The sequence below is a fragment of the Delphinapterus leucas genome, chromosome 21 (genome assembly GCF_059928025.1).
Source record: "Delphinapterus leucas isolate spDelLeu-1000000601 "Yukka" chromosome 21, BTC_Dleu_Yukka2, whole genome shotgun sequence".
NCBI classification, from domain to species: Eukaryota; Metazoa; Chordata; class Mammalia; order Artiodactyla; family Monodontidae; genus Delphinapterus; species Delphinapterus leucas.
The window spans coordinates 29,356,435-29,381,534 of record NC_143149.1 but is presented as its reverse complement, the minus strand read 5'-3'; the positions used below and the strand labels follow the sequence as shown (position 1 = coordinate 29,381,534).

General features: G+C 51.5%; 2 protein-coding genes across 2 annotated transcripts; both read left to right on the top strand.

Annotated features, from left to right (window-relative positions):
- Positions 1 to 4,393: 4,393 nt before the first annotated feature.
- On the top strand, positions 4,394 to 7,723 carry ADRB3 (adrenoceptor beta 3). The gene is given in 4 exon segments (XM_022571404.2): positions 4,394 to 5,525; positions 5,527 to 6,145; positions 6,147 to 6,534; positions 6,537 to 7,723. Coding segments are annotated over 4 exon segments (1,515 nt in total). The 5' UTR covers positions 4,394 to 5,076; the 3' UTR covers positions 6,596 to 7,723.
- A 12,387-nt stretch (positions 7,724 to 20,110) lies between these two features.
- Positions 20,111 to 24,893, top strand: GOT1L1 (glutamic-oxaloacetic transaminase 1 like 1). Its single transcript, XM_022571418.2, is given in 9 exon segments — positions 20,111 to 20,368; positions 21,245 to 21,426; positions 22,169 to 22,280; positions 22,537 to 22,646; positions 22,858 to 22,950; positions 23,044 to 23,194; positions 23,682 to 23,847; positions 24,326 to 24,468; positions 24,718 to 24,893. Coding segments are annotated over 9 exon segments (1,239 nt in total). The 5' UTR covers positions 20,111 to 20,262.
- Positions 24,894 to 25,100: the final 207 nt, after the last annotated feature.

Below are 25,100 nucleotides of genomic sequence, written 5' to 3'. Positions count from 1 at the left end.
TGCTAAAGCCCACGCGCCTAGAGCCCATGCTCCGCAACAAGAGAAGCCACCGCAATGAGAAGGCCACGCACTGCAACAAAGCGTAGCCCCCAACCAGAAAACTAGTTTTCTCTAGTTCTCGCTGCAACTAGAGAAAGCCCGCGTGCAGCAATGAAGACCCAACACAACCAAAAATAAATATAAATAAATAAATTAATTTAAAAAAAAAAAAGGGTTTGCGGGACTCAGCTTCCTTCCTTTTCCAGATGGGAAAGCTCCTCACTCCATCTTAACTGGAGGGTCTCATATGCAAGGCGTGGGTCTCCCCGTCGGAGGAGAAACCGTCCCCTTGTTTTGCTCCCTTTTCTTCCAAGCACCGGATACTCCTTGTTCAGTACTTGTTCCCGGCGAAAACTGTGGGCTGATGTGAGAGAAAGGCCAGAGACTGTGCAGCTTGAGTGCCAGACAGGCTCTAGCCTTGTTGGAGCTTTCCTTCCCAGGGAGAGGGAGGGAAGAGACCACAGATGCAAGCAGCATGGCGGATCTGCCCTCTTCCAGGCTGCACAGAAAATCAGCGGAAGCAGTATCCAGGGGTGACTCGGAAGGCATGATCTGAGGGTTGGTGAGCACCCTCTCCTGCTCTCTCCCTCTCCCACCCTCCTGATCGCTCCCCGACCTCCCCGGGAGAGGGTGCCTTCCTGAACCCCAAGAAACTCTTGTCCGGGCTGCAGGTGGGCTGTGTGACCTTGCCCTGTCCCTGGGGAGCAGCCTCTCTAATAGTCAAGGATTTTAATCACTATTCAAAGAGATTAGAACATGGATTTCTCTCCCTACTGCAGGAGGGAAAGAAACATTTCTGATCCCCTCTTTCGTGGATGACCAGGAACAAGAGAAAAGGCACTGCGAGAAAATCCTAAGCGTACACCCCTGTCTCTGCCTGAATAAGGCTCTTGTCCCCGGCCAGCTCTTAGGCACAAGAGGACCTTTTGGTTTCTGAAGATGGAGGCTCCTTCCCTGCCTCTCCTTCAAGCTCCTTGCCTTGGGAAACACCAGATGTGTGGAGAGTAGCCATGGCATGTTGTAGAAGACAAAGAAAGTGTTAGGTTGCGGGCTTCTTTTCAGCTCTGGGGGCTGGGCGGTGGTCCTTTCCGAGCCTTGCCTCCCCTCCAGAGGACAGGCTGGCAGGTGGCACCGGCCACAGACTGCCAGGGAGTGTGGGGGAGGCGCTTGGGAAGAGTTACCCGGCTCCTCAGATGCCTGTACTCCTGCTGGAAAGGAACCTTCACTGTGAGATTATGGTTTTTTTTTTTGTTTTTTTTTTTTTTTTGCGGTACGCGGGCCTCTCACTGTTGTGGCCTCTCCCGTTACGGAGCACAGGCTCCGGACGCGCAGGCTCAGCGGCCATGGCTCACGGGCCCAGCCGCTCCGCGGCATGTGGGACCCTCCCGGACCGGGGCACGAACCCGCGTCCCCTGCATTGGCAGGTGGACTCTCAAACACTGCACCACCGGGGAAGCCCCGGACCTCAGCTTTTTAATTCTGTAAAATGTTGGTGCTGGATTTGATCTTTCAGATCCCTTTTAGCTCATCATTCTACCCTCCTGGACTAATTGCAACAAAAGGAGAAACAGCGAACACCAAGCCGGCTGTTCAGAGGCCACACCTACGCACAGCGTTTCAAGCATCGCATGGCATGGACGCTTACAGTGGAAGAAGAGAGACAGGATGAGAGGGGAAAGCTTGAACACACGTAGCCTTGGACAAAGTACAGGGCTCAGTCGCCTGAGCTAGGCTTCCTCCTACCCCGTCACATAAACAGGCACACAGCCACACGCACATGCATGGACCCGGTCCTGAGGCTCAGAGGACAGACCAGGAGCTAAAACCAACAAAGGGAGGAGAGCACACCCTGCTCCTAGAACTTCTGCCCACGGGGCAGGGCAGCTGCTGCCTCTTTCTGGCTCTGCTCACCGCATTTTCTAAATCACAGACCATCACACACCTGGCCTCTGACACAACAGGATGACCCGCATCCTTGGAGCCCTCAACACATAGACAGCAGCAGCCTAGGGGCCTGAACTCGGCAGATTCAGAGGTCCGCATGCACAGTCTACCTCCAAGGGCACAGAACAAAGGTCATCCAGGGGCCCAGGGCCAGGGTAAAGCTCCCTCTGGGCAATGCACGCTTCTCTCCACAGTTGGATGACCTCTACAGACCCGACAGCCTAACTCCCTGGGGCCAGTCGTTTGGGTGATTTCCCAAAGCAGCGGGACACTTACCTCCCACCCCTCACTGGCCATCAGAAGCGATGGCAAGAGGGTAAGTGGGTACATTGCCTGGAGAGGGAAATCTGGTAATATCTTTTAAATTTGCAAACTATATACCACATGATATAGCGATTCTATTTACAGGAATTTATTCTACAAATATACTCACAGACGTGTGGAACGACACGATTACAAGTGATTCATTGCAACATCATCTACTAGGCACGATTGGAAGTAAATTAGATGTCTATTAATAGCCGATCGGTTTCATAGATTATGGTATATCCATACAATGGAATACTGAAAATGGCAGGCTTTTGTGCATTGGTATGGAAGCGTCACAGATACATATTGTTAAGGTAAGATAAGCAAGGTTCAGGACAGTCGGTATATTTTACTACTATTTGGGTCGAAAAGAAACGACAAAGCCATATGTATTTGCATTGACCTGTTTATATATAAAATATTACTGGAAAGATAAACAAGAGACTAATTAATGGTGGTTACCTGTTAGGGAGTTGAAAACCGGGCTGAAGGCAACTTTGTATTACATGCATTTTGTATATTTTGATGGCTGAATAATGTGGATGCATCACCTAGTCAAAAGAGAAAAGTAAGAAACACAAAAGCGTGATAAAAAAGAGACCAGGGCTTCCCTGGTGGCTCAGTGGTTGAGAGTCCGCCTGCCGATGCGGGGACACAGGTTCGTGCCCCGGTCCGGGAGGACCTCACATGCCGCAGAGCAGCTGGGCCCGTGAGCCATGGCCACTGAGGCTGCGCGTCCGGAGCCTGGTGCTCCGCAATGGGAGAGGCCACAACAGTGAGAGGCCCGCGTACCGCAAAAAAAAAAAAAAAAAAGAGACCAAAGTGGTAAAGGAGGGACCCCTTCTCCCTGCGGGCCCCAAGGTAGTCGGTGAGGTGGGGAGGCCAGACTGAGAAAGGTGGGATAGGGGATGGGCCAGAGCAAAGGAGGAAGCTCTCCAGGTGCTGGGTCATTGCTCTCTGCTGGCTCCTAAACGCCTCCACTAACAGGGGCCCGAATTCCTCTCCTCACAGTCTCCTTCGGTTATGGGCCTCATCATTCCCCAAACGCAGGCACGCTCACGTGGTTTGGGAAATCTTGTCTTTTTTTGAAATGTAAACACTTTTACCCACTTCCTCGGGTTAACAAGGTCACCCCTAGAGCAGCAGCAGCCTTTGAAGCCGCTTGACTTCCTGGCACCCCTCTCCCTTTCCCCCACCAACTCTGGCACCCTGGAAAAAACAAAAAACAAAAAACCCTGCTGCACGACATGGATTTGTTTTAGAGATTACTCTTGGAGAATCTTCTGTCACCCCTTTGTGGTAACTGGCAACACTCTCTGGGGTGTTGCAAAACCCAACTTGGGAGTGACTGCCCTGATGGTCAGCAAGCGGCCACGGTCAAGACTCTGGCCAGCTGGGGCCTGCAAAGCTTGGTAGTGACTGGAGGTTGGGGGTAGAGGCCGGGCCTCCCCACCTTTACCCACGATGCACTTCCCTGGATCCAAAGGCCTGCCTGGGGTACAGCATGGGCACAAAAGGCATTTGCTTGGGAGCCACTGACCAACCCTGCTCGTTGGTAGGCAGCTGGGTTCTTTCTCCTTGGGGATAATTTTCGGTCCTCACTTCCCCTCCAGTCTCTCTAACTCCCAGGCCCTGGCTCAGCCTCCCAGAGGGATTGCTTAGACCGGTGACTCTACAGGGTTCTTTTGAAATATAGAGGTGTTCAAAAGACTCTCGCTAAGGCATGGCCCGGGAGGCATTTTCCATGATAATTTCCCCCCCTTTTGTCCCATTGTTTCAGGGGAGGAGGCAAGAAGTTTCAAGGTTCGGGATCGATAGGACTTAATAAAGGTGTCATACCTTCCTGCTCTTCAGCTTGAACACTGTTTTGCAGCCTAATCTCCCCACACCCACTTTGAGAGGAACTGGCTTAGCCACCGGGAGAGCCGGGCTGGGAACCAGGCATCAGTGTGGGTGAGGGAAAGGGGAAGGGAGGAGGCCGTGGGCTTCTTCAGGTGAAGGGATCCTCTGATGGGATTGTAAGAGAGACTTCAACGGACACTACAATACCAGGCCTGTGGTTCCACACGCTCCAAGACGCAACGTGTGGATTCCTCAGCTCAGTGTCTTCTACTTTTCAAATGTTCATGAATAAAATCTTCAGGGAAGTAGAGAGAAGACTTTGCCATGGTGATGGAAGATTTGTGGAGAGCTGGGGGTGACGGTGGATAAGCCTCAACCTGGAACCCCTTTGTTCATTTTTAACACGTCTCTACAACAGGAGCATTTTAAGAGAAGGGCTCACCTAGAAGCTTTCTTGGTGGAAAGTGTGTGGAGGGGGCAATGTGGAAGACGGAGAAATGGAAACTCAGCATCTTAGGCTACCTGAGGCCAAATCCAAATTCAAATGAGCCGGCAATGATAAAGACTCCTGGAAAATGGAAGATTTGAAAAGAAAAAAAAAAAAAAGAAGGGAAACTAGAGTGACAGGGAGGGTAAGTGGATAGAAGGGAAGGGGGTCAGATCTCATTGGAAGGGGGTCTTGGGAGAAGAGGGAAGACCCTGGCTTCCCTCTATGACTTAACTTACAATATCTTAGGGGGAGGGACACCCAAGTGGAAGAGGGGCTGCTGTGGGTCGTCTTGTTTGCCTTGGGAGGGTTACCTTTTCCTCCGACAAGATAAAGGGTTGGGGGCTTCTCCTGTGTCTTCCCCGAGAGCTGCTGCTGGACCTTCCGGGGAAATTGGTGCAGAAAACCCACGCCGCTGGAGCGCTGCGCTGAGTGTGTCAGCGCAGGCGCCGGTCATGGCAGGAGCGGACACATCGTGGCACAGAACACACGGCGTGACCTACCTCTTACACATCTTACTCCGGATTTGGCTAATGGAGGAGTCAAGCATCCGTCGTGCTTCCCTACGCACGCCTCAATTTCCCTACAGACGCCGAGCGTCGCGACTATTGGCCGCTGCCCCTTTAAGGGCCGCCACTCCTCCTCCCACCCGGGGGCAGGCTGTGCGTTCTCGCGGGTCAACTGGGGAGGATGGCCGAGGCCGGGGGAATCGCTCCCACGGCCCGCTGCCCCGTCCCCTGAGCCTGGTAAGCTGCGAGACCCCTTCCCTCTTTCCCTCCCGCCCCGCGCGCGACGCGGGAATGGCTCCCTGGCTGCACGGGAACAGCCCTCTGGCCCCGTGGCCAGATGTCCCCACCCGGGCGCCCAATACTGCCAACGCGAGCGGGCTGCCAGGGGTGCCGTGGCACTAGCGGGGCTCTGTTGGCGCTGGCGGTGCTGGCCACCGTGGGGGGCAACCTGCTGGTAATCGTGGCCATCGCCCGGACGCCGAGACTCCAGACCATGACCGACGTGTTCGTGACTTCGCTGGCCACAGCCGACCTGGTGGTGGGGTTCCTGGTAGTGCCGCGGGGGGCCACGTTGGCGCTGACCGGCCACTGGCCCCTGGGCGCCACCGGTTGCGAGCTGTGGACCTCGGTGGGCGTGCTGTGTGTGACCGCCAGCATGGAAACCCTGTGCGCCCTGGCGGTGGATCGCTACCTGGCCGTGACCGACCCGCTGCGCTACGGCGCGCTGGTCACCAAACGCCGAGCCCGGGCAGCAGCGGTCCCGGTGGGGGTCGTGTCCGCCTTGGTGTCGTTTGCGCCCATCATGAGCAAATGGTGGCGCGTCGGGGCCGACGCCGAGGCGCAGCGTTGCCACTGCAATCCGCGCTGCTGCGCCTTCGCCTCCAACATGCCCTACGCGCCGCTCTCCTCCTCCGTCTCCTTCTACCTTCCGCTCCTGGTGATGCTCTTCGTCTACGCGCGAGTTTTCGCGGTGGCTACGCGCCAGCTGCGCTTTCTGCTCCGGGAGCTGGGCCGCTTTCCCGCCAGAGGAGTCTCCGCGGGCTCGGTCTTGCTCCCTGTGCCCCGCCCCGGCGGGGCCGTGCGCCTGGCCCGCAGGGGTGCCCTCCTACGGTCGGCGGCCGGCGCGCCTTCTGCCTCTGAGGGAACACCGCGCCCTGCTCACCTTGGGGCTCATCATGGGAACCTTCACTCTCTGCTGGTTGCCCTTCTTTGTAGTCAACGTGCTGCGCGCCCTCGGGGGCCCCTCTCTAGTGCCCGGCCCCGCTTTCCTCGCCCTTAACTGTCTAGACTATGCCAACTCTGCCTTCAACCCGCTCATCCACTGCCGCAGCCCTGACTTTCGCAGCGCCTTCCGCCGCCTGCTGGGCCGCTGCCGGCCCGAGGAGCACCCCGCCGCCGCCTCCCCGCCCCCGCGGCCCTGACCAGCCCCGCAGAATCCAGGCAGCGCCCACCGCTCGACTGGTAGGTAGCCAAGGCGAAGGGGTTGACGGCTCGGGATCAGGAAGCATTCGGTATCTCCTTCGGTCAATTTTTTTTTTTTTTTGCGGTACGCGGGCCTCTCACTGTTGTGGCCTCTCCCGTTGCGGAGCACAGGCTCCGGACGCGCAGGCTCAGCGGCCATGGCTCATGGGCCCAGCCGCTCCGCGGCATGTGGGACCTTCCCGGACCGGGACACGAACCCGTGTCCCCTGCATCGGCAGGCGGACTCTCAACCACTGCGCCACCAGGGCAGCCCCTTCAGTTTTTTGAGCTTGGGGTTCGGTAGGAGAAGATGGGGCTGGGGTCTCTGCATCGAGGGAAGTGGGGCATGGAGTAGGGAACCGAAGTGGAACCCAGGGCCCTTTCTTTTCCCGCATCCCAACCCACCCTGCCCTGGGGTTGAAGCAAAGGAGGGCGGGCCGGTTGTTCTCCACCCCAGGAGCAAGGGGGGGCCCGGGATGGGGTGGGTCCCGCTGTGCCCGAGGGTCCCCCTCGCCTGGTCAGCTCTAGTTTTGGTGTTGTAGCTCAGTTTCTTTGCCCAGATTTCTTGCCACCTCTTGGGCTGGCTTTGACTAGACTAGAGGTCCCCCAAAGCCCTCGGGCTCAGCTTTGGTTTCTTTGAAAGGTTTGATAGCTATGAAGGTGAGAATCCACTTCTGGGATGAAGGCTAGACAGGTTCTGGAACGTGTGAGTGCGAATTCTTCCCGGGTAGGAACCGGGCCGGGTTGAAGCTGGGTTGGGCTTTGTGGCAGGGTGGGTCCCCAAGGCTTTTGTGTAACCGCACGTGCCCCTCAAGGTCCCTGACCTTCACCCATTTCCCTCTCCTGTTCCCACCCTCTGCCCCCTCACCCCAAGATACCTCATCTCCATTTTTTTTCAGGGCTTCCTGGGGACTTTCTTAGGCCTTGAAGAAACAACTCCATTGATCCAGAACCTTTGGAGAGCCTCTGGCCTGTTCGGAATGAGCCCTGTGGAGTTTCCCAGCTGGAAAACTCTGCCCTCGGGAACCTGACCACTAGGCCGTGAGAGGGGGAGGGGGTCTGGCTTGGGAGGGGCAACCCTTACCAAGTGGGTTTTCACCATTCTCTCTCTCTCTCTCCTTCCAAAAGATGTTTTCTAAACCCCACCCCTGAACTTCACCACTACCTCAGCAGCTTGAGTGTCTGGCTGTCCTTGCAGCAGCCGGGCTGGCTTTGGCTGGGCACCCATCCCCTTGCTCACTTGAGTGCTGTGTGCTTAGGGCAAAGAGAGCACCCTCGTTCCATTCCTTCTGCCACCCAGACCCTGATGAACCAGTCAGTGTACTGGAGGCCCTGGCGACCCAGGCTGAGAAGAAGCAGCTAGAAAAGGTCAAGGTTTGGGGTTTGGTTCCTGGCTCCCTCACTACAGCCCTCTAAGCTCCAGCCTCCCTCACTTTAGACACAGGACGGCTCTGATCTACCCCACAGCAGGGTCAGAAGGACTTCTTTAGAGTTTTGGGGGGCTCCTGGGTTCATGGGAAGGTGAACCATTAGAATGGATTCCTTCTTTTCCTTTTAAAATCAAATTAATAAATATTACTGAATGCAAAGTATCCATTGTCCTCTTTTCTCTCCATTTGTTTTCTTTGCATAATCCACTTTCTCCCTTCTTAGAGCTGGCTTTTGACTGAGGCAATAAATTTGGACTAATCCTTGCCCCTTTCTTCTTAATCCTCATGAAACGAAAAATGAAGTCTGTTTGGGTGAAGGAGATGGAGTTTGAGCCTTTGACACTCCTGTCTCCCCACCCTTTCCAAAATTCCTGGAAGCCATTCTACCCACGGGATTGAGCAGTGTGTCCACAGGAGGATGGGGCTGCTGTGCCTGGGATCAGGGCATATGGAGCTCTCGTGCTATAAGCCGGTGGTGGATTCAGGAACCAGTTTTGTTTGGTGCTGTACGTGTGTGTGTCTGGACATGCAGACCGTTGTTTGTGTTGGGCAGATGTCTTGGGTTATAAATATATTCTGACATTTCCCTTCCTTTCCATAACCTCTACCTTCCCACTCCCTTTCCTGGGAGGCAGGAATCTATATTATCCTCTTGAAGTAAAACTGGAGTTCCAAGTTTGAGGTCGTTGATAGTTTTTTTCCCTTATTTCAATTTTTATGAACTTTATCAGGCAGTTTCCTATGGAAAGAAAATTGCAGTGGAAATCCCTGGGTCATTTTGTGGGTTCTTATTTAAACTCCATGAGCAGAGACCATTGTCCGGGTTGATTTACAGGATAGCCAGTAAATCGTCAAAAGTTTAACGTGCTGGATGACAGAGCATACAATGCATTGGCTAAATTCAGGGGCTCCAGGGATATGAAACTCTGATCTGCCCTGAGGATAAGCTCGGTGGATTTCCACATATGGGTGTTCCCTGTGAATTGGACCTGGCCTCAGCTGCTTTCTTTTGTCCAGGAGTCCAGGTTTTATTCCTTAGGATGTTTGCATACCAAAGATGACTTTCTCCTTTTCAACCCAGAGCAGTGTGAGATCTCTGGTGTCTGAGGTATGGACAGTTTCTTGGCAAGGACTCAACTGTTGAACCCTTAGGGGAGAAGGAAATCTCGCTTTAGCCTGGGGACACATAAGAGGGCCTCTGCTCTCTCCCCACCTGTGGATATTTTCCCAGCATGGCCGAGGGAAGTTGCCCAGTCAGTGCTAGGCAGGGGAGAAGAATGATTTGGGGGAGGAAGGGCGCTCTGGTGTGTAGAATTGTCCTTGAACGCTATCTAGGGGCTCATAAGGCTTGAGTCTTGCTCGACATGCACCCGTGTGCCAGCTGTCAGTCTCCTCTGGAGTGTTTAGACTTGCACCGGGGCTGTGGACTCCATCTGCGAATTGTCACCGGTGCATCTGATGGAGAGGCAGCCAGCTGCTCTGGTCATTTCTCCAGCAACTTGTGGCCAGGTGTCAGGCTGAGGGGGATTTACATCCTTGGATGCCAAGCGGGCTGCTCTCGCTAGCACTAGCATGGGGCCTGAGCACTTGAACTGTGGAAGACAAACAACCATCCTCTGAGCCTAGGGGTGTGAAGACTTACAGACCAGTGAGAACAAAAGGGCCCTCTGAACAGCTGGCCCTGCCTGGGCATGGGCAGAAGTGAGGGGGTGGGAGGGGAGAGTGCTGAGCTGGAGGACAGGGGATGAGGGGTGACTGGGTTTTTCAGAGGGAACCTTCCTTCTGCATCAGGTGGGACTGCTGAGGGGCAGGCAGAATTAGGGAGAGGGGGAGCTTGATAACAGACTTTCCTAGGACTCTCCCCGTGGTAGATTCTTCTGGGGAGTGATGGTAAGTGCAGGCTGTGGTCCTTGTGGGGGGTCACGGGGCTATCATTCCACACCAGCTTCATTCTTCAACCCTTACAGAGTTGAGCAGCTTCTCCCTGTCGTCCTGGGGCCATGGAAACAGTGTCCTTCATGGTTCCATCCTAAAAGCCAGAGATCCAGGCTCCCTCTCAGACCCCCTTGGCGGAGGGAGTATGTCTTTGTTTGTGTGTCTGTCCCGGGAAAAAATGGGAGCCGGCAATGGGGGTACAGATCTGCTAATGCCCGCCCCAGCCCCCTGCCAAACGCCCTGCGGACAGTCTGCCTTAGGCCAATGAGTGAGCAGTTGAAGTATGATGCTCAACTGTCTAATGAGCAGAAGCTCCATAAGGCCATCGACTCTTTCATAGCTCATTCTATTATGCGATTAAGGAAAATCAGAATGCATTCCTCAGTTTCCTCATCTATAAAATAAACTGAGAATAACCCTTTCTCTCCTCTCTTGCCTTTAGAAGGGGAATGAGGGTGACTGGGACGGCTGGCTCTCATCGACCTCTGGGGAGCCCTAGGCAGAGCTTTGCAGCTTCAGCGTTTATGCAGAGCTTTTGTGCTCCATCCAAGGCATAAGCGGTGCGAGGCGCCCCCTGACGGCGGTTTAAAGTACAACAGGTGTGGACAGAGTTTGCAAGTTGCCCTGACTTGCAAAAACTTGAAGAGACCCTAGGAATGGTTTAGCCCAATCCTTTGATAAAATGGATGAAGAAACTGACTTCTAGAGAGGTGAATTGTGAGTAGCCAAGATTAGTGTAGTCAATGAAAGGCAACACTGCACGGAACTTGGAGCTGGAAAAAACAAATAAAAAAGGAAGGAAGGGAATGACCCATCAATAAGTATGCCAACACTCTAAGAGGTGCTCTCCAAATGTTATGTTGTAGTGACAACAAAGAAAAAATACAGCTGCATAGAAATCAAAGAGCTTGCTGTGCTGATTCTAACCCAGTCTACCAGGCTCCCAAGTTCACTTTCTTTTCCCTGCACTCACTGCTCACCACCAGTCACACAGAGCAAGTGATTTAACATCTCCGTTTGCCTGTGAATCAAACGCAGATTATATTACGCTCTACTCAGTTCCTGCACACTGGTTTTGAAGCTCAGATGAGAGGCTGTATGTGAAAAGATTTGGAAACTGAAAGGGCTCCTCCAGTGTAAGGGGTGTCATGGAGTATGGAGCTCGGACTAGTCCCAGGTCCCCTGGCTTTGGTCTTTGTTTGGTCCTGCTTCTGTTGACAGCCTGGATCTTGGACCCACTTGCCTTTGGTCACTGTGGGCATGTCCTGCCTGATCTTTCTTCCACAGGTTCATCCCTACCTCAGGCTGATTCCACTGGTGTCACCTCCATGTCACTGTACACCTCCCCCTCCAGCTCTCTTTTCACGTTCAGACCCTGATCTGGCCTGTGCCTGACCTTTTGGTCATGGTTTGGCTCACCCTACCATTGCGGTGCAGCATTTATAATGAGGCAATTTTAAGGATGGACAGAAGGTTTAAGAGAGAGGGCACTTTTAGATGTCTGTGCTTTATGGTACATTTGTGAGAATGTACCCTAAGGAACCGGAAGAGGGAGATGGTATATTAGTTTGCTAAACCTTCCATAACAAATCACCACAAACAGAAAATTATTCAGTTCTAGAGGCTAGAAGTCCAAAATCAAGGTGTTGGCAGGATCATGCTCCCTCTGAAGGCTCTGGGGGAAGAATCCCCTTTTGCCTCTTGTAGCTTCTGGTGGCTGCCAGCAAGCCTGGGTGTCGCCTGACTCATAGCTGCCTCACTGCAACTTCTGCCTCCATCTTTGTCTGGCTTTCTCCCCCAGGTGTCTGTGTCCAAATTTCCCTCCTCTTATAAGGACACCAGCCATTGGATCAGGGCCCAGCATAATTCCGTAAGACATCATTTTAACTTGATTATATATGCAAAGACCCTATTTCCAAATAAGGTCACATTCTGGGGTACCAGAGTTTAAGATTCAACATCTCTTTTAGGGGGACACAATTCTACCCACAGCTGAGGGTGTGATGGGGAAGCAGGAACACTCTTAACTCTCCATGCTCATCTTATTACTGCTGTCTCAAACCCACATTTCCCAGGCTCTGTTTCATCCTATAATCAGTCAGAAGGGTAGTGGGCGTGCTATGCACTCCTGGATTTCCATTTACGAGCCTTTTTTCCCATCTCCCTGGGCCCCAGATTTGAGAGGCGATTCATCAAGTCAGACTTTGTGTTTGTTGTCTCCTGTGGGCAGAATTTGCTGTCCATTCTCCATTCTTCCCTTCTTCCTTGAGTAACAGAACCCTTAAGTTTTATTGGGGCACGTGGCCTCCCTAAAAACACATTGCGGCCTCACCTGCAGCTAGGTGTGACTAAGTGACTTAAGTCCTAGCTGACTGAAGTGTGCAGCTTCCAGGTCTGAAAGGGAAAGGGTGTATCCCCCATGTCTGCTTGTCCACTTCCAGCCGGCTGGAATGCAGATGTGATGGTAAGAACTGAAGCAGCCACATTGGGTCATGAGATGGCAACCATGTGTTGCCAATGGCAGAAGAACCAGACATGGGGAGCCTGGGTGTCCAACGGTGTGAAGTCATCTTTTTAGCCCTGAACTGCTTATGTTTAAAACTCTTAAACGAAAGAGAAATAAATGTCTATCCTGTTAAGCTACAGTTGTTTTCGCTTTTTTTTTTTTAATAGCTGCTGAATCAAACACATTCATCAGTGAAGGGAGGCAACAAAAGGATAACAATGAATGGACATCTCCTACATTCTGTAATGAATGTGGCTTGGCTTACAAGGCTGCCTTGCTTTGGTTCCCCTAGGGCATCTCTGGGAACTGGCATTTCTCTAGAGTCTGAGTTCGTGTCGTACCTGTGGCCACCAAGCCCATCTCCTGGACATTAATTCACATGGGGACAGTGAGCGTGCTCGTTTCCCAAGACCGCCGCAACAAGTAACCACAGCCTTGGAGCCTTAAAACAGCAGAAATTCATTCTCTCACAGTTCTGGAGGCCAGGAGTCTGAAATCAAGGTGTTGACAGGGCTGGTTCCTTCTGGAGGCCCTGAAGGAGAGTCCATTCCAGGCCCCGTTCCCAGCCTCTGATGGCTGTGGCAATTCTTGGCTTTCATTGACTTACAGACGCATAGCTTTGATGTCTACCTCTGTCTTCACTTTCCCCTGGTGTCCCTGTGTGTCCTCTCCTTTCCTGTCTCTTATAAAGGCACAGATGTGTCTTTGTAAGAGACAGATCGGATTTGGATTTGGGGCCTATTCTAATCCAGGATGATCTCGTCTCAAGATCTTTGCCTTAATTATATCAGCAAAGACCCTTCTTCCAAATCGGGTCACATTCTGAGGTTCTGGTTGACATACCTTTTGGTAGGCGGCACTGTGCAAACCCATTACAGTGAGAGATCCATGTGAACTCTTTAACGAATAGTTCTGATCTCATGAAATTGTCATCCACTCCAGTCACCCCTCACGGAAGGGCTGTTTTCTCCAGAAGCTCTTGGACTCTGTGGCAGGCAGAATTCTGAGATGACCTCCAAGGACCCATGTCCTTATATAATCCCCTCCCCTTGAACGCGGGTGGGGCCTGTAATTTGCTTCTAACAAATAAAAAATGCCGAAAGTGATGGGATGTTACTCTTGTGATTATGTCATGTTATGTGGCAGAGGGGAAGGGATTTTGAAGATGTAATTAAGGTCCCTAATCCATTGACTTAGGTTAACAGAAAGGGAGATTATCCTCAGGTGGGCCTGACTTAATCAGGTGAGCCCTTTAAAAGAAGGTCAGAGGGCAGAGAAGAGAGATGCACCTACTAGCCTTGAGGAAGCCAGCCACGGTGAGCTCTATAGCTGCAAGGAAATGGGTTCTGTGTGAACCTGAAAGAGGACCCTGAGCCCCAGGTGAGACTGCAGCCCTGGCCAACACGGTCATTGCAGCCTGGTGAGACCCTGAGCAGAAAACCCAGGCTCCTGACCCATGGAAACTGAAATAATAAATGTGTGTTGTTCTGAGCTGCTTTGTGGTAATCTCTGGCCCAATAATAGAAAAACAAATATAAACTTACTTCCCAATTCTGTCCCAGGCTGCTCTTTCTAACAGTCCTTCTCTGGTCCTGTTTTTAAAGATTTCCTATCAGAAACCAAAATACAATGGGACCCCAAGCTCAGGAAGGTCCCATGATCTGCCATGGCCTGCTTTTCTCCAAAGGACTCTGGGAAACTCTTGCTTGACTGGTCCAGGAAGAGCATCTCTCAGCCTCCGTCCTTCACTCCTGAGGGAATGACCAGTCATTCTATGATTCCTTCTCCCCAGCCTTTTAAGAAAATTAGGAGCTAAAGAACCCATTTCACTACAGTTTTCATTTCTGAGTTGCTAGTGAGGAACCACACTTTATAACACACAGTAAACACAGTTCCCAAAGCCTCTTCGGCAAGAAACAAGATGAAGTCTTATTGCTTCTGCTGTTGGTATTCCCAGAAGGAAGAGTGGATGGGTCAGTTCTTCCCAGAGAAGAGAGTGCTGGGCACGGGAGAGCTTTGCATCAGCTCAGCGCGCCACCCACGGCTTCTCTGTTTTCTCTCCCCGTCACTGGATCATGTGACTGAGCCCTTCCTCTGCGGGCTCCCCTTGGGCCAAAGTCTGAATCTAACTGACGTCGGAACCCTCTCCCAGGGCCACAGGCAGCGGCTTTCCCAATGAAGAAATTCTTACCATTCGGGGGGAAGGAGAAACATATGAGGCTGGTGGCAAACATCACCGCTACGTGAAGACGCAGAGGGGAGAACACATTTTAAGAGCAAACTAGTCCTTTCTCCCTAACCCGAACTCTCATGCCCATCCCCTTGGTAGGCTTGCTGGCTACCTGGTTTGACCCGTTCTGGTATTGCACTTCTGACCCTGTAGAATGAAACAGTTTTGAAAACTTTGCCTTGCTTTCCTTTAACATTTCTTGCAAGTTGTTGTAAGGAAAAAGATGTTTCTTAAAAAAAAAAAAAAAAAAGGTAGAAAAGTTGGACAAAAGTAAGTGAATATTATTAATGACACATAAGATATTGTTTAAATTAAGCAGGTATTTCGCAGAACTGACGTCTCCCTCCAGGCTTGGTGTGGTGCCCGGTATTTTTATGGAGGACATCTGGTGAGTTTACCCGGTACCCACAGCGTATCTCAGGCCTTCAACACTTAACCGAATTAACTCAGATAGTCTTCACTGGGCCTTCTTGCCTAGCTCTGGCTTCCCTCCAGTTCATCTCCCACAAGCCCACAGATGGATTTTTCTAAAGTATAAATCTGTGTCATTCCTTTTCTCAAAATCATTCAGTGATTTTCTGAAGCGTTTGGGGTAGGATTCAGACCCCTTAACACAAGGGCCTGGCATTAGATGGACAAGTGTCTACCCTCCTAACCTGATTTCACACCACTCCTCTCCCCCGTACACTTTTATTCCAACCACACTTAATTTTTAGTTTTTGGCCACACTGCGCAGCCTATGGGATCTTCGTTCCCCAACCAGGGATTGGGGGGCCCTCGGCATTGAACGTGCAGAGTCCTACCACTGGACCACCAGGGAATTCCCCCAACGACATTTAAATTCACTAAAGAGCTAATTTTTCTTTGTACCTTCACACAGACTGTACCCTCTGTCGCCCATCCAAACACAGATTGTACCCTCCACTCATCCACTCACCCATCCCTTCCAGCAATAAGTAATAATTTTAAAGTGAACAGATTCTAAATATGTTACAAAGTAAAACTGACAGGGTTTGCTGATGGCTTGGAGGTAGGGTGTAAGAGAAAGAGAGAAGCCCGGGATGCGACCAAGAGTTTTGGGCTGAGAATCTGGCAGAAGGGACTTGCCACTTACTAAAATGGGGAGAAATGATGGGAGGATATGAAACTATGAGTTAGTTTTTAGATACAGTAAATTTGAAACGTCTATGAATGATTTATTGGAATACTATGTAGGTGTTTGGATTTCCAAGTCGGAAGTTAGGAAAGAAGCTGGAGTTAGATATATAAGTGTATGGTCAGGCCACCCAAGATGGCTGTTCTCTTGCTCTCTGTACATCCCCTGCTGGGCCAGTCCCTGCTTCACCTACACCCTACTCACCTGACTGACCTTCCCTCTTAATCACAGAGCCTACAGTAGATGCCTACGTACTTACCCTGGCCCTAGCTAGTGATTGTTCTAATCTTTAGATCAGAACTATTTCAACTATGACAGTTTACCAAAGGAGCCATGAGGGGTGCACCCCTTTGCTGGTTTCTCTGTTAACTGATGAGCCATTCTGACGTCAAGTCCCCTATAACTGGTAATCTCTCTGTTACCCCAGGAGCGAAGACTACTGCCTTGTCCTGCGTGCTGTCTGCCACACACAGTGGGGTGTCGCTCCAAGACCTTGCTTCAGACATGTAAGGTCCCTCTCATCCATTACACCATTGATGTCTCTGTTGCTGACTCTGGGCTCTTGAGCCTGGACAAATACATGGCTTGCAGGCCTGTGGGTGCAGCTCAACAATAAGTCTGACAGATTGATTCCAGCAGTGAAAAGCTGGAAGAAGGGCCTCAGTCCTTGTCTTCTTTGAAGAAAGAATTCAGCAAAGAGACCAAGATTGTGAAAAAGATAAAAGAAGTGGTTATTAGAAGCAAAGTATGTGGGACTTCCCTGGTGGTGCAGCGGCTAAGAATCTGCCTGCCAATGCAGGGAACATGGGTTCAAGCCCTGGTCCAGGAAGATCCCACATGCCACGGAGCAACTAAGCCCATGCACCACAACTACTGAGCCTGCGCTCTAGAGCCCGTGAGCCACAACTACTGAGCCCGTGTGTCACAACTCTGAAGCCCGGGCCCCTAGAGCGTGGGCTGGTGTTCTAGGGAACACCCCAGGAATGATCAGAACTTGGGGCCACAAACACTGCATCCCCAGTTATTGGCTGATCAGCTTCCAGGCAGAGCCTCAGGCACAAGCCAACCGCCCCCTCCGTTACTCCCCACATGCTGTCACTCTCCGGAGCCTGGGGTAGACCAGAAAGGAACCTTCCCTCTGCTGCTGAGACAGCAATGCGGACCATGGATGTTTAACACCTTTGGAAGCACAAAGCCAACACACATAAAAATAGCCATTAAAGATGGTGGTTCCTGGGGACTTCCCTGGTGGTCCAGTGGTTAAGAATCCACCTTCCAGCACAGGGGACGTGAGTTAGATCCCTGGTCGGGGAACTAAGATCCCACATGCTGTGGGGCAACTAAGCCCGCGCTGCAACTAGAAGAGCCCATGCGGCCAAAATTTAAAAAAAAAAAAAAAAAAAATGGTGGTTCTTAAGCCTTGGGAATGGGTGATTCAGTGAACACTCTCTGACTGCCTTTCCAGCATCCCTTCTCCACTCTCCCATTTCTGAGAACACCTGGCATCTCTTTTAGGGAATGCTTCTGTCCATTCTTAGCTGTGCAGTTTGGGAGGGATGAACACCCCCCCTCAGCTCTAGGTGATTGGTTTACACTCACCAGAGTATCCCATCCTTGGTCAGGGATGGGCCAGTGACCCACTGCAGCCAGAGAAAGGAGGCCGGGGGCTTCGAGGAGGGAAGCTTCCTCGTTCTTGCAAGGAGCCAAGAGAAGAGACGCTTTCTCTTCTTCTGGATAGTGAGGATGTAACTTTTGGAAAGGCTGCAGCCATTGTTTGAAAACATAAACACTTTTTTTTTTTGCGGTACGCGGGCCTCTCACTGCTGTGGCCTCTCCCATTGCGGAGCACAGGCTCCGGACGCACAGGCCCAGTGGCCATGGCTCACGGGCCCAGCCGCTCCGCGGCATGTGGGATCCTCCCGGACCGGGGCACGAACCCGTGTCCCCTGCATCGGCAGGCGGACTCTCACCCACTGTGCCACCAGGGAAGCCCATAAACACTTTTTAAATGAGAAATCATATGCAGGTGGTCTAACATTTCCAAGGCGCAACGTGGTGTCCAGTGGAAAGCAAGTCAGGGTTATTCTCTGTCCTTGTCCACCAGCCAGCCTGTTCCAGTTTGCAGAGGTGATCACAGTTACCTGCTTCTCATGCACCCTTCCAGAGATTTTCTAGGCATATACATGCAAATGCATCTTTTATTGATATATCCCCCCAAATATTCCCCACTTTGCTATCTATTTGTACCTCCTTTGTTCTTAATGATGTATCTTGAATATTTTTATACATTTGTACACATAGGGCTGCCTTTAACACCTGCCTGGAATTCCATTATATGGATATCCCATTATTAATGTAAACATTCCTTCAGGAATTGGCATTTAGTTTATTTGCAAATAGAGCTGCAATGTAAATTCCTCAGATGCATTTCCTCTGCACATGTGCTACATTGGCATTTGCTCCCGTGCCCAGAGTCAGCCCGAGAACAGAGCAGAAACATCCGGAAGAGCAGAGCCAAGGGAACCACAGAAAAGGGAGCTGGAACCCTGACGACTCATTACGCTCTGGCCTGAACGATGAGTGAGGTCAGATGTACCCTGGGCTGCCCCGTTATAGAGCCAAGAAATTCCTTCTCTTTCTCAAGCTAGTTTAGGTTGGGTTTTTTATTACCTGCTGCATGAAAAGTTCTCATTGGCACAGATGTTAAAATTGTCACAACTGAAATGTGTAGTGAAAACAAGAATGATGAAAAATGACACGGCAATTTTGATCTCCATAATCTTTTTTTTTTTCTGGCTGTGTTGGGTCTTCGTTGCTGCACGCGGGCTTTCTGTAGTTGCGGCGAGCAGGGGCTACTCTTCCTCGTGGTGTGCGGGCTTCTCTTGTTGCGGAGCACAGGCTCTAGGTGTGCAGGTTTCAGTAGTTGTGGCACAAAGGCTCAGTAGTTGTGGCTCGCGGAGTCTAGAACACAGGCTCAGTAGTTGTGGCACACGGGCTTAGTTACTCCACAGCATGTGGGATCTTCCCAGACCAGGAATCGAACCAGTGTTTCCTGCATTGGCAGGCGGATTCTTAACCACTGCGCAATCAGGGAAGTCCCAATAACCATCATCTTAAAATATAAACATCTTAGAGAAGAAACCAGAGGGGTGTACACCAAAATGTTAACTGTGGTTGTGGATTGATTGTAGGACATCGGTGCTCTTTTTTATTGTTTTTTGAAGTTTTAAAGTTTTCTACAATAATAAGGATAACTTCCACTATCATTGTCTCAAGGCAGGTTCCCTGGAAGCACAGGCTGAGACAGAGATTTGGGGCACGTGATTTTCAGAGGGAATGCCCTGTAGGAGGAACCTGTAAGGAAGTGAGGGAAACACGATTGTGAAGGGGAGGGGGCCATGCAAGGATGGGGCCTTGGCCTGATTGGGGGATGGGCCCTAAAGTGCAAATTGAGCCACATGCATCCCCCAAGGCAAGAGGGCTGGCTTTTTGTATGCCAGGATCAGGCAGTCCTGGGGGTGTAAGTGTGATGCTAATGGGGGTGTAACCTGCCAGGTGGTTTCCTGTTGCCAAGGACAATCTGGAAGGTAGATCTGAAAGATAAGCCTTATCCATCAACAGGGCTGGAAAATGTATTTGAGTGAGACACCAGCAGTGTCTGCAAGGATCACAAAGTCATTTGGAAAAAAAAAGAAAGCAAAATGCAAGACTGATCCTGCAGAGGCCAACACTTTCTGCCTTTGATCTCTGCCTTCTACACTTGCTGCTCAGCCACCACTGAAACAGTTTGCAAATGTAGAAGTCTTGTCTGTAAATAACAGAGAAATAGGATTGGCTTAGAGAGTTGCAAGTTATACTGTTCTAAACGTAGGACTCTTTATGAAAATAACTGTAGAAGAAAACAGTGATTTCTTTCTATTAAAAAAAAAATCTGGAGCCCTGAGCAAAATGAAAGTAGAAGCTTTTAAAATGTATCCCTTGACTCACGTTACTGCTGGGTCAGAGATTCTCCCATCTGCAGGAGGAGCCCTCACCGGGCTCATGGCTGCCTGCGTTGCCCCATCTTCTAAGGGGCTGACTTGTTATTTTGGATTAGGTGACGAGAGGAGCCAGTGAGTTAGGGAGAGGTGCCTGGGAATTCCAGGTCCTCCCTACGCCCTCCCCTGGCCCCCTCTCTCAGAGGGTTCTCCCCAGTTGTCTTGCAGTATTCCCGTAGCCCTGGAGGATGGCCACCGCGGAGACAGTGAGTGGTGGGGTTCTGTTGCTCTGGTGACCAGTTGTCCGGAGCCTCTGCATTGGAGTTGCCAAGGTTCTGGGAAGAGGCTTGGTCTGTCGGGTCCAGACTTGGAGGAATGCTGCAGAGCAGAAGCCTTCGGGAGCGGAAGCATAGTCTTGGCTCTACTTTCCCTCAACGATGTCTGTGTTCACAGATGTGCCCCTAGCCCAGAAGCTAGAAGGCAGCTTGCTGAAGACCTACAAACAAGATGACCACCCTAACAAGATGTTCCTGGCCTATAAAGGTAGGTGCCTCGTAGTTTTGGAGTGTGAGACCTAGTCTACCATCATTGCCTCTAGGAGGGCCGTATCGGGAGAGAACCCAAGCCTCCCCAGACAGACAGCTCTGCTCCTGTTAACAGAATTGCCCAGTGGGTAAATAAAAGAGCAGAAAACCTCCTGGGTCATTCTGTGCCCTCTGCCCTTCTCTGCGGGTTTCCTGGGATTTGATAAGAGCTGTATCCTCTCCCCCAGCTCTATGCTTGGGGCCTGCGTGGACACTGTACTTTCTTCAGCCTCTTCATTCTACCCCCTCCCTCCTCCGCTCCTGTACTGAGAATGGCTCCTAAAATGGACTGTTCAGGGATGCAGCCAGCCCTTGTTATGGTGAAAGTCAGTGTCACCTTTGTTCAGTCTCATGTACCTACAACTCTCATGTTGTCTATCATTTTTGCCCTTTAAATGGCATAGGTTTCTGTTGCCTTTTTTAAAAAGATGAAAGTTAGATACATTCACTAACAACACATTGTTTTGATAAAAGGGGAAAAAGAAAAGGAAAGTTGTCTTTTCCTACATGACTTCCCAAAGTCCCAAGAGAGGCAGGACAGATCTGTGGGCTTTCTGAAGAGCCCAAACTCACAGATGCTGAGGTGGGCATTAAGAGCCCCCTCTTCGGGCTTCCCTGGTGGCGCAGTGGTTGAGAGTCCGCCTGCCGATGCAGGGGACATGGGTTCGTGCCCCGGTCCGGGAAGATCCCACATGCCACGGAGCGGCTGGGCCCGTGAGCCATGGCCGCTGAGCCTGCACGTCCGGAGCCTGTGCTCCGCAACAGGAGAGGCCACAACAGTGAGAGGCCCGCATACCGCAAAAAAAAAGAGCCCCCTCTTCCCTTACCCTCACAGTCTGCATGACCAGCCAAGGCCAGCCCTGGGTGTCCTCTGTCGTGCGCAAGACCCGAATGCAGATCGCCCAGGATCCCTCACTGACCTATGAGTACACGCCAGTGATGGGCATGAAATCATTCATCCAGGCCTCCTTGAACCTCCTCTTTGGAAAGGACAGCCAAGTCATTATGGAGAACAGGGTGAGAAGCAGGGCCCTTTCCTTACTCGCTGAGACACGAGGAGTGGAGATCGGGGATCGGGGATGTACAATCATAAACCTGAAAGAGACTATGGAGGGGACCCTTGAAGCTCAAAGAGTCCCCAGCTTGGTCACTGGAGGGCAGAGCCAGGATCAGGACCCCAAACCAGGGCTCTCACACCAGCCCACGTGATCATGTGCAAGCTCTTTTAAGAAGGGGATGACCTGAATCTGAAGTGGGGCTGGTATCACCATCACTCTTTTTTTTTTTTTTTTTAATGGTTGAAAATCAAAGAGGGGTAATATTTTGGGACACATGAAAATTATATGAAATTCAAATTCCAGTGTCCAGAAAATGTTATTGGAGCATGGCCACGATCATTTGCTTGCCTTGTCGAGAGCTGTCTTTTGCTATAAAGGCAGACTTGAGTAGTTATACAGCCTGAAAGCCTAAAACATTGACTACTTGGCCCTTTGTAGACAAAGGCTGCCCATGCCTGGTATGGACGTGATCACCACAGGGGTGGAAGGTGTTCTTTTTGTTCCCTTATGCATCCCAAGTGCCTACTACAGTGTCTGGCACATAGTAGGTGCTCAGTAAATCTGGTTGAATGAGTCAACGGAGGCGTATGTGTTGGAGCATGTTGCTTTGACCTCCATGAGGAAGTGACCCTCCTTCTCCAACTCTTTCTGGGAAACATCAGCGCCTGCGGGTGCTACTCCTGCTTCTGGTTTGCTGGCAGGCAGGGGGCGTGCACACTGTAGGTGACAGCGGTGCTTTCCAGCTGGGGGCCCAGTTCCTCAAAACTTGGCGTCGGGATTCTCAAATAGTTTACATCATTTCTTCTCAAAAAGGTGAGTGTTAGGCAAGTGAGGGCGACAGCAGACCCCCGTCCTGTGTTCCTGATTCCCACCCCATTTGCAATCTCCCCTGCTGTCCTCTGCACTCTGTCATGAGAAACACGGTGCACGAGCCGAGGTATGCTTGTCCCTCTCCTGTTACTGTCCTGCCTTCGGCCACTGACCTGCCCCCTCAGGCTCACTCTCTGGTGTGGCTGCTTCCATCTTTCCGCCTGCCGGGTACCAGCTGGTGGGGGATGTCTCCCCACAGAACCGCATGGACTCGTCTTCCAGGACATGGGCTTTACAGTTTATGAACACATCTTCTGGGACTCCGCACGGCTGTGCTTGGACCCCAGCATGCTCCTCAATGTGGTGGAGGTAGATGTGCTCGCTCAGAAGCACCCCCCGAGACTTGATTCACAGTTTCCCTTTCCTTTCCCGCCCCCTTCAATCATCAAGGCCTTTTCTAGGCTTGGATTCGTAGCCCTTTAGTAGGAGCCAACATGAAGGACCACGTCTCCTCCCAATGTCCCGTTGCCACGACCTACGTGGTCAAGGAAGCGCCTGACGAGACAGTCTCTACCTGCAGCAGGCCCCGCATGGCTGTATCTTCGTGATTGGGAACATCGGCAACTGCAAGCTGACACAGGGTCAGTGGACACAGTTGATGGTCCTCATGAAGGTGAGCCCACCCTCCCGCCTGGCTCCCCTCCCTCTCACCACCTGCCGCGCCTCCATCAGTCCCTTCCTTTTCTCATTCTCCTTTCTCCTACAGAGCAAGCAGATCTTTCCATTTTTTGACATTCCCTATCAAGGTTTAGCGACTGGTGACCTGGAAGAAGATGCTAGATTCTTACAATACTTTGTGTCTCGAGGCTTTGAGTTCTTCTGCAGCCAGTCTCTGTCCAAGAACTTTGGTATTTATGGTATGACGTGGGCAGGAGGAGAAGGGAAGGCCTGGTGGTGCCCCACCCTGGGCACAAGCAACGCGTTTGACATCTCCTACCCTCTGGAGAGAACCCAGGCCTCCAGAGAGGGCACCGGCGGCAGGAGGGAAGGGCACTGAGCTACCAGTCAGGTTCTGTGGTATGGTCTTAGCTCAGCTGCTAAAACTGACTCTAGCTGACCCATCTCACGCCTCTCAGGCTTCTGTTTCCTCCACTATAAGACGAGGGGTGGAAGTTAGTGATCTTTCAAGTCCCTTCCACCTTTAAGGCTTTTACCTGTGGCTACTTTTTCCTGCAAGAGGAGACTGTGGCAGCTTCCCGGGGCATGGATGCCAACTTGGTGGGGCTGGGTGGCGAGCCCCGCGGTCCAGCCCTCTCTTCAGCAAGGCAAGGGGCAGAGACTGCGCGCACGGCTCGGGAATGGCAGAGGGGGCGCTGAGACAGGCTGTCTGTCCCAATGCTGCAGACGAAGGAGTGGGGATCCTCGTGGTGGTGGCACTCAGTAACGAGCTCCTGCTGTGCGTCCTCTCGCAGCTGATGGACTTCGCGCGGGCCCTGTGGCTAAACCCTCCTACCACGGGTGCTCGCATTATCACCTCTGTCCTCTGTAACCCGGCTATGCAGGGAGAATGGTAAGGGGGAGGGGTGGGGCAGGACGGGTGGGCAGAGCCTCTGGATACCCACAGACTTGCTGACTCACAGGATGCAGTGGCTGCTTCTCTTCCTGCCCACATTGCCTCTTTACTCTTTACTGAGGAGCCCCTGTGTACCAATGGCAGCGGCTATGCTGAGGGTTGCCCAGCCTGCGGCAGTGGGTAATAGGATGCTCTTTTTGGACCCAGGTCAAACTATTATTGAATTATTTGAACATTCCCAGATTGCAGGAGGAGATGAGGAAGCACCAAGGGCCTGCTACTCTGGCAGTCTGCCTGAGAGTCTGCTTCCCTTGCTTACATTAATATGGACTGAAACCCCCTCCCATTTATAACCATCCCAGGTGGATGCCTGGCTCCACCACTTTTGAAGGGAGAAGAGGGGAAAGGCAATGAGGAGGCTGAGAGCACGGGGAGACCTTATACTCTTAATTTCCTGATGTCTTTCTCTTGGCAGGAAACAGAGTCTGGAAGGGGTTGTAGAGAACGTCATGATGACCAAGGAAAAAGTGAAGGAGAAGCTCCGGCTCCTGGGAACCCCAGGCTCCTGGGATCACATCACTGAGCAGAAGGGGTCCCATAGCTATCTTGGACTCAACCGTAAGTGTCTAGGAAGGGACAGCTCCCCACTTTCTGACCTTGTATTTGAGCATAAACTTCATGGACTAGGTGACCAGTCCCTAGCTTCACCCCAGATTTTGATCCTTTCCTGAGGAAGGTAGAGCTGCTTTCAAGATTCTTCTGGATCCCCAGAAAGGCTGACACTCCCTCTCCTCCATAATTCACCGTAGGCTAGAGGGGAGCTAGAGGTGGCCACCTCAGGATCTGAGACCCTATGGTCGTCACCAGCCCAACAGGTGGACTACTTGGTCAAGAAAAAGCATATCTATATCCCCAAGAACGGGCGGATCAACTTCACCTGTGTCAATTCCTACAACATAGACTACATCACTGAGAGCATCACTGAGGCTGTCCTCTTCACGAAGGACTCAGAGAAATAGCTTCCAAAAGTAAATGACTCCTGATTGGAATAAAACCTTTGGTCTCTAAAAATATCCTGTGCTGATTATTTATTGCTGCAATTCATTTCTCTGCAAAACACTCTCTGTCTCTCTCTCCATCCATTGATGAAGCATTGGTCTGGCCTCAGCAAAGAGACCCAGAGAAAAAGGGAATGTTTACGTTCATTGACCATCTCATATTTGTTGAGCATCTGGTGTCTTAGTGCATTT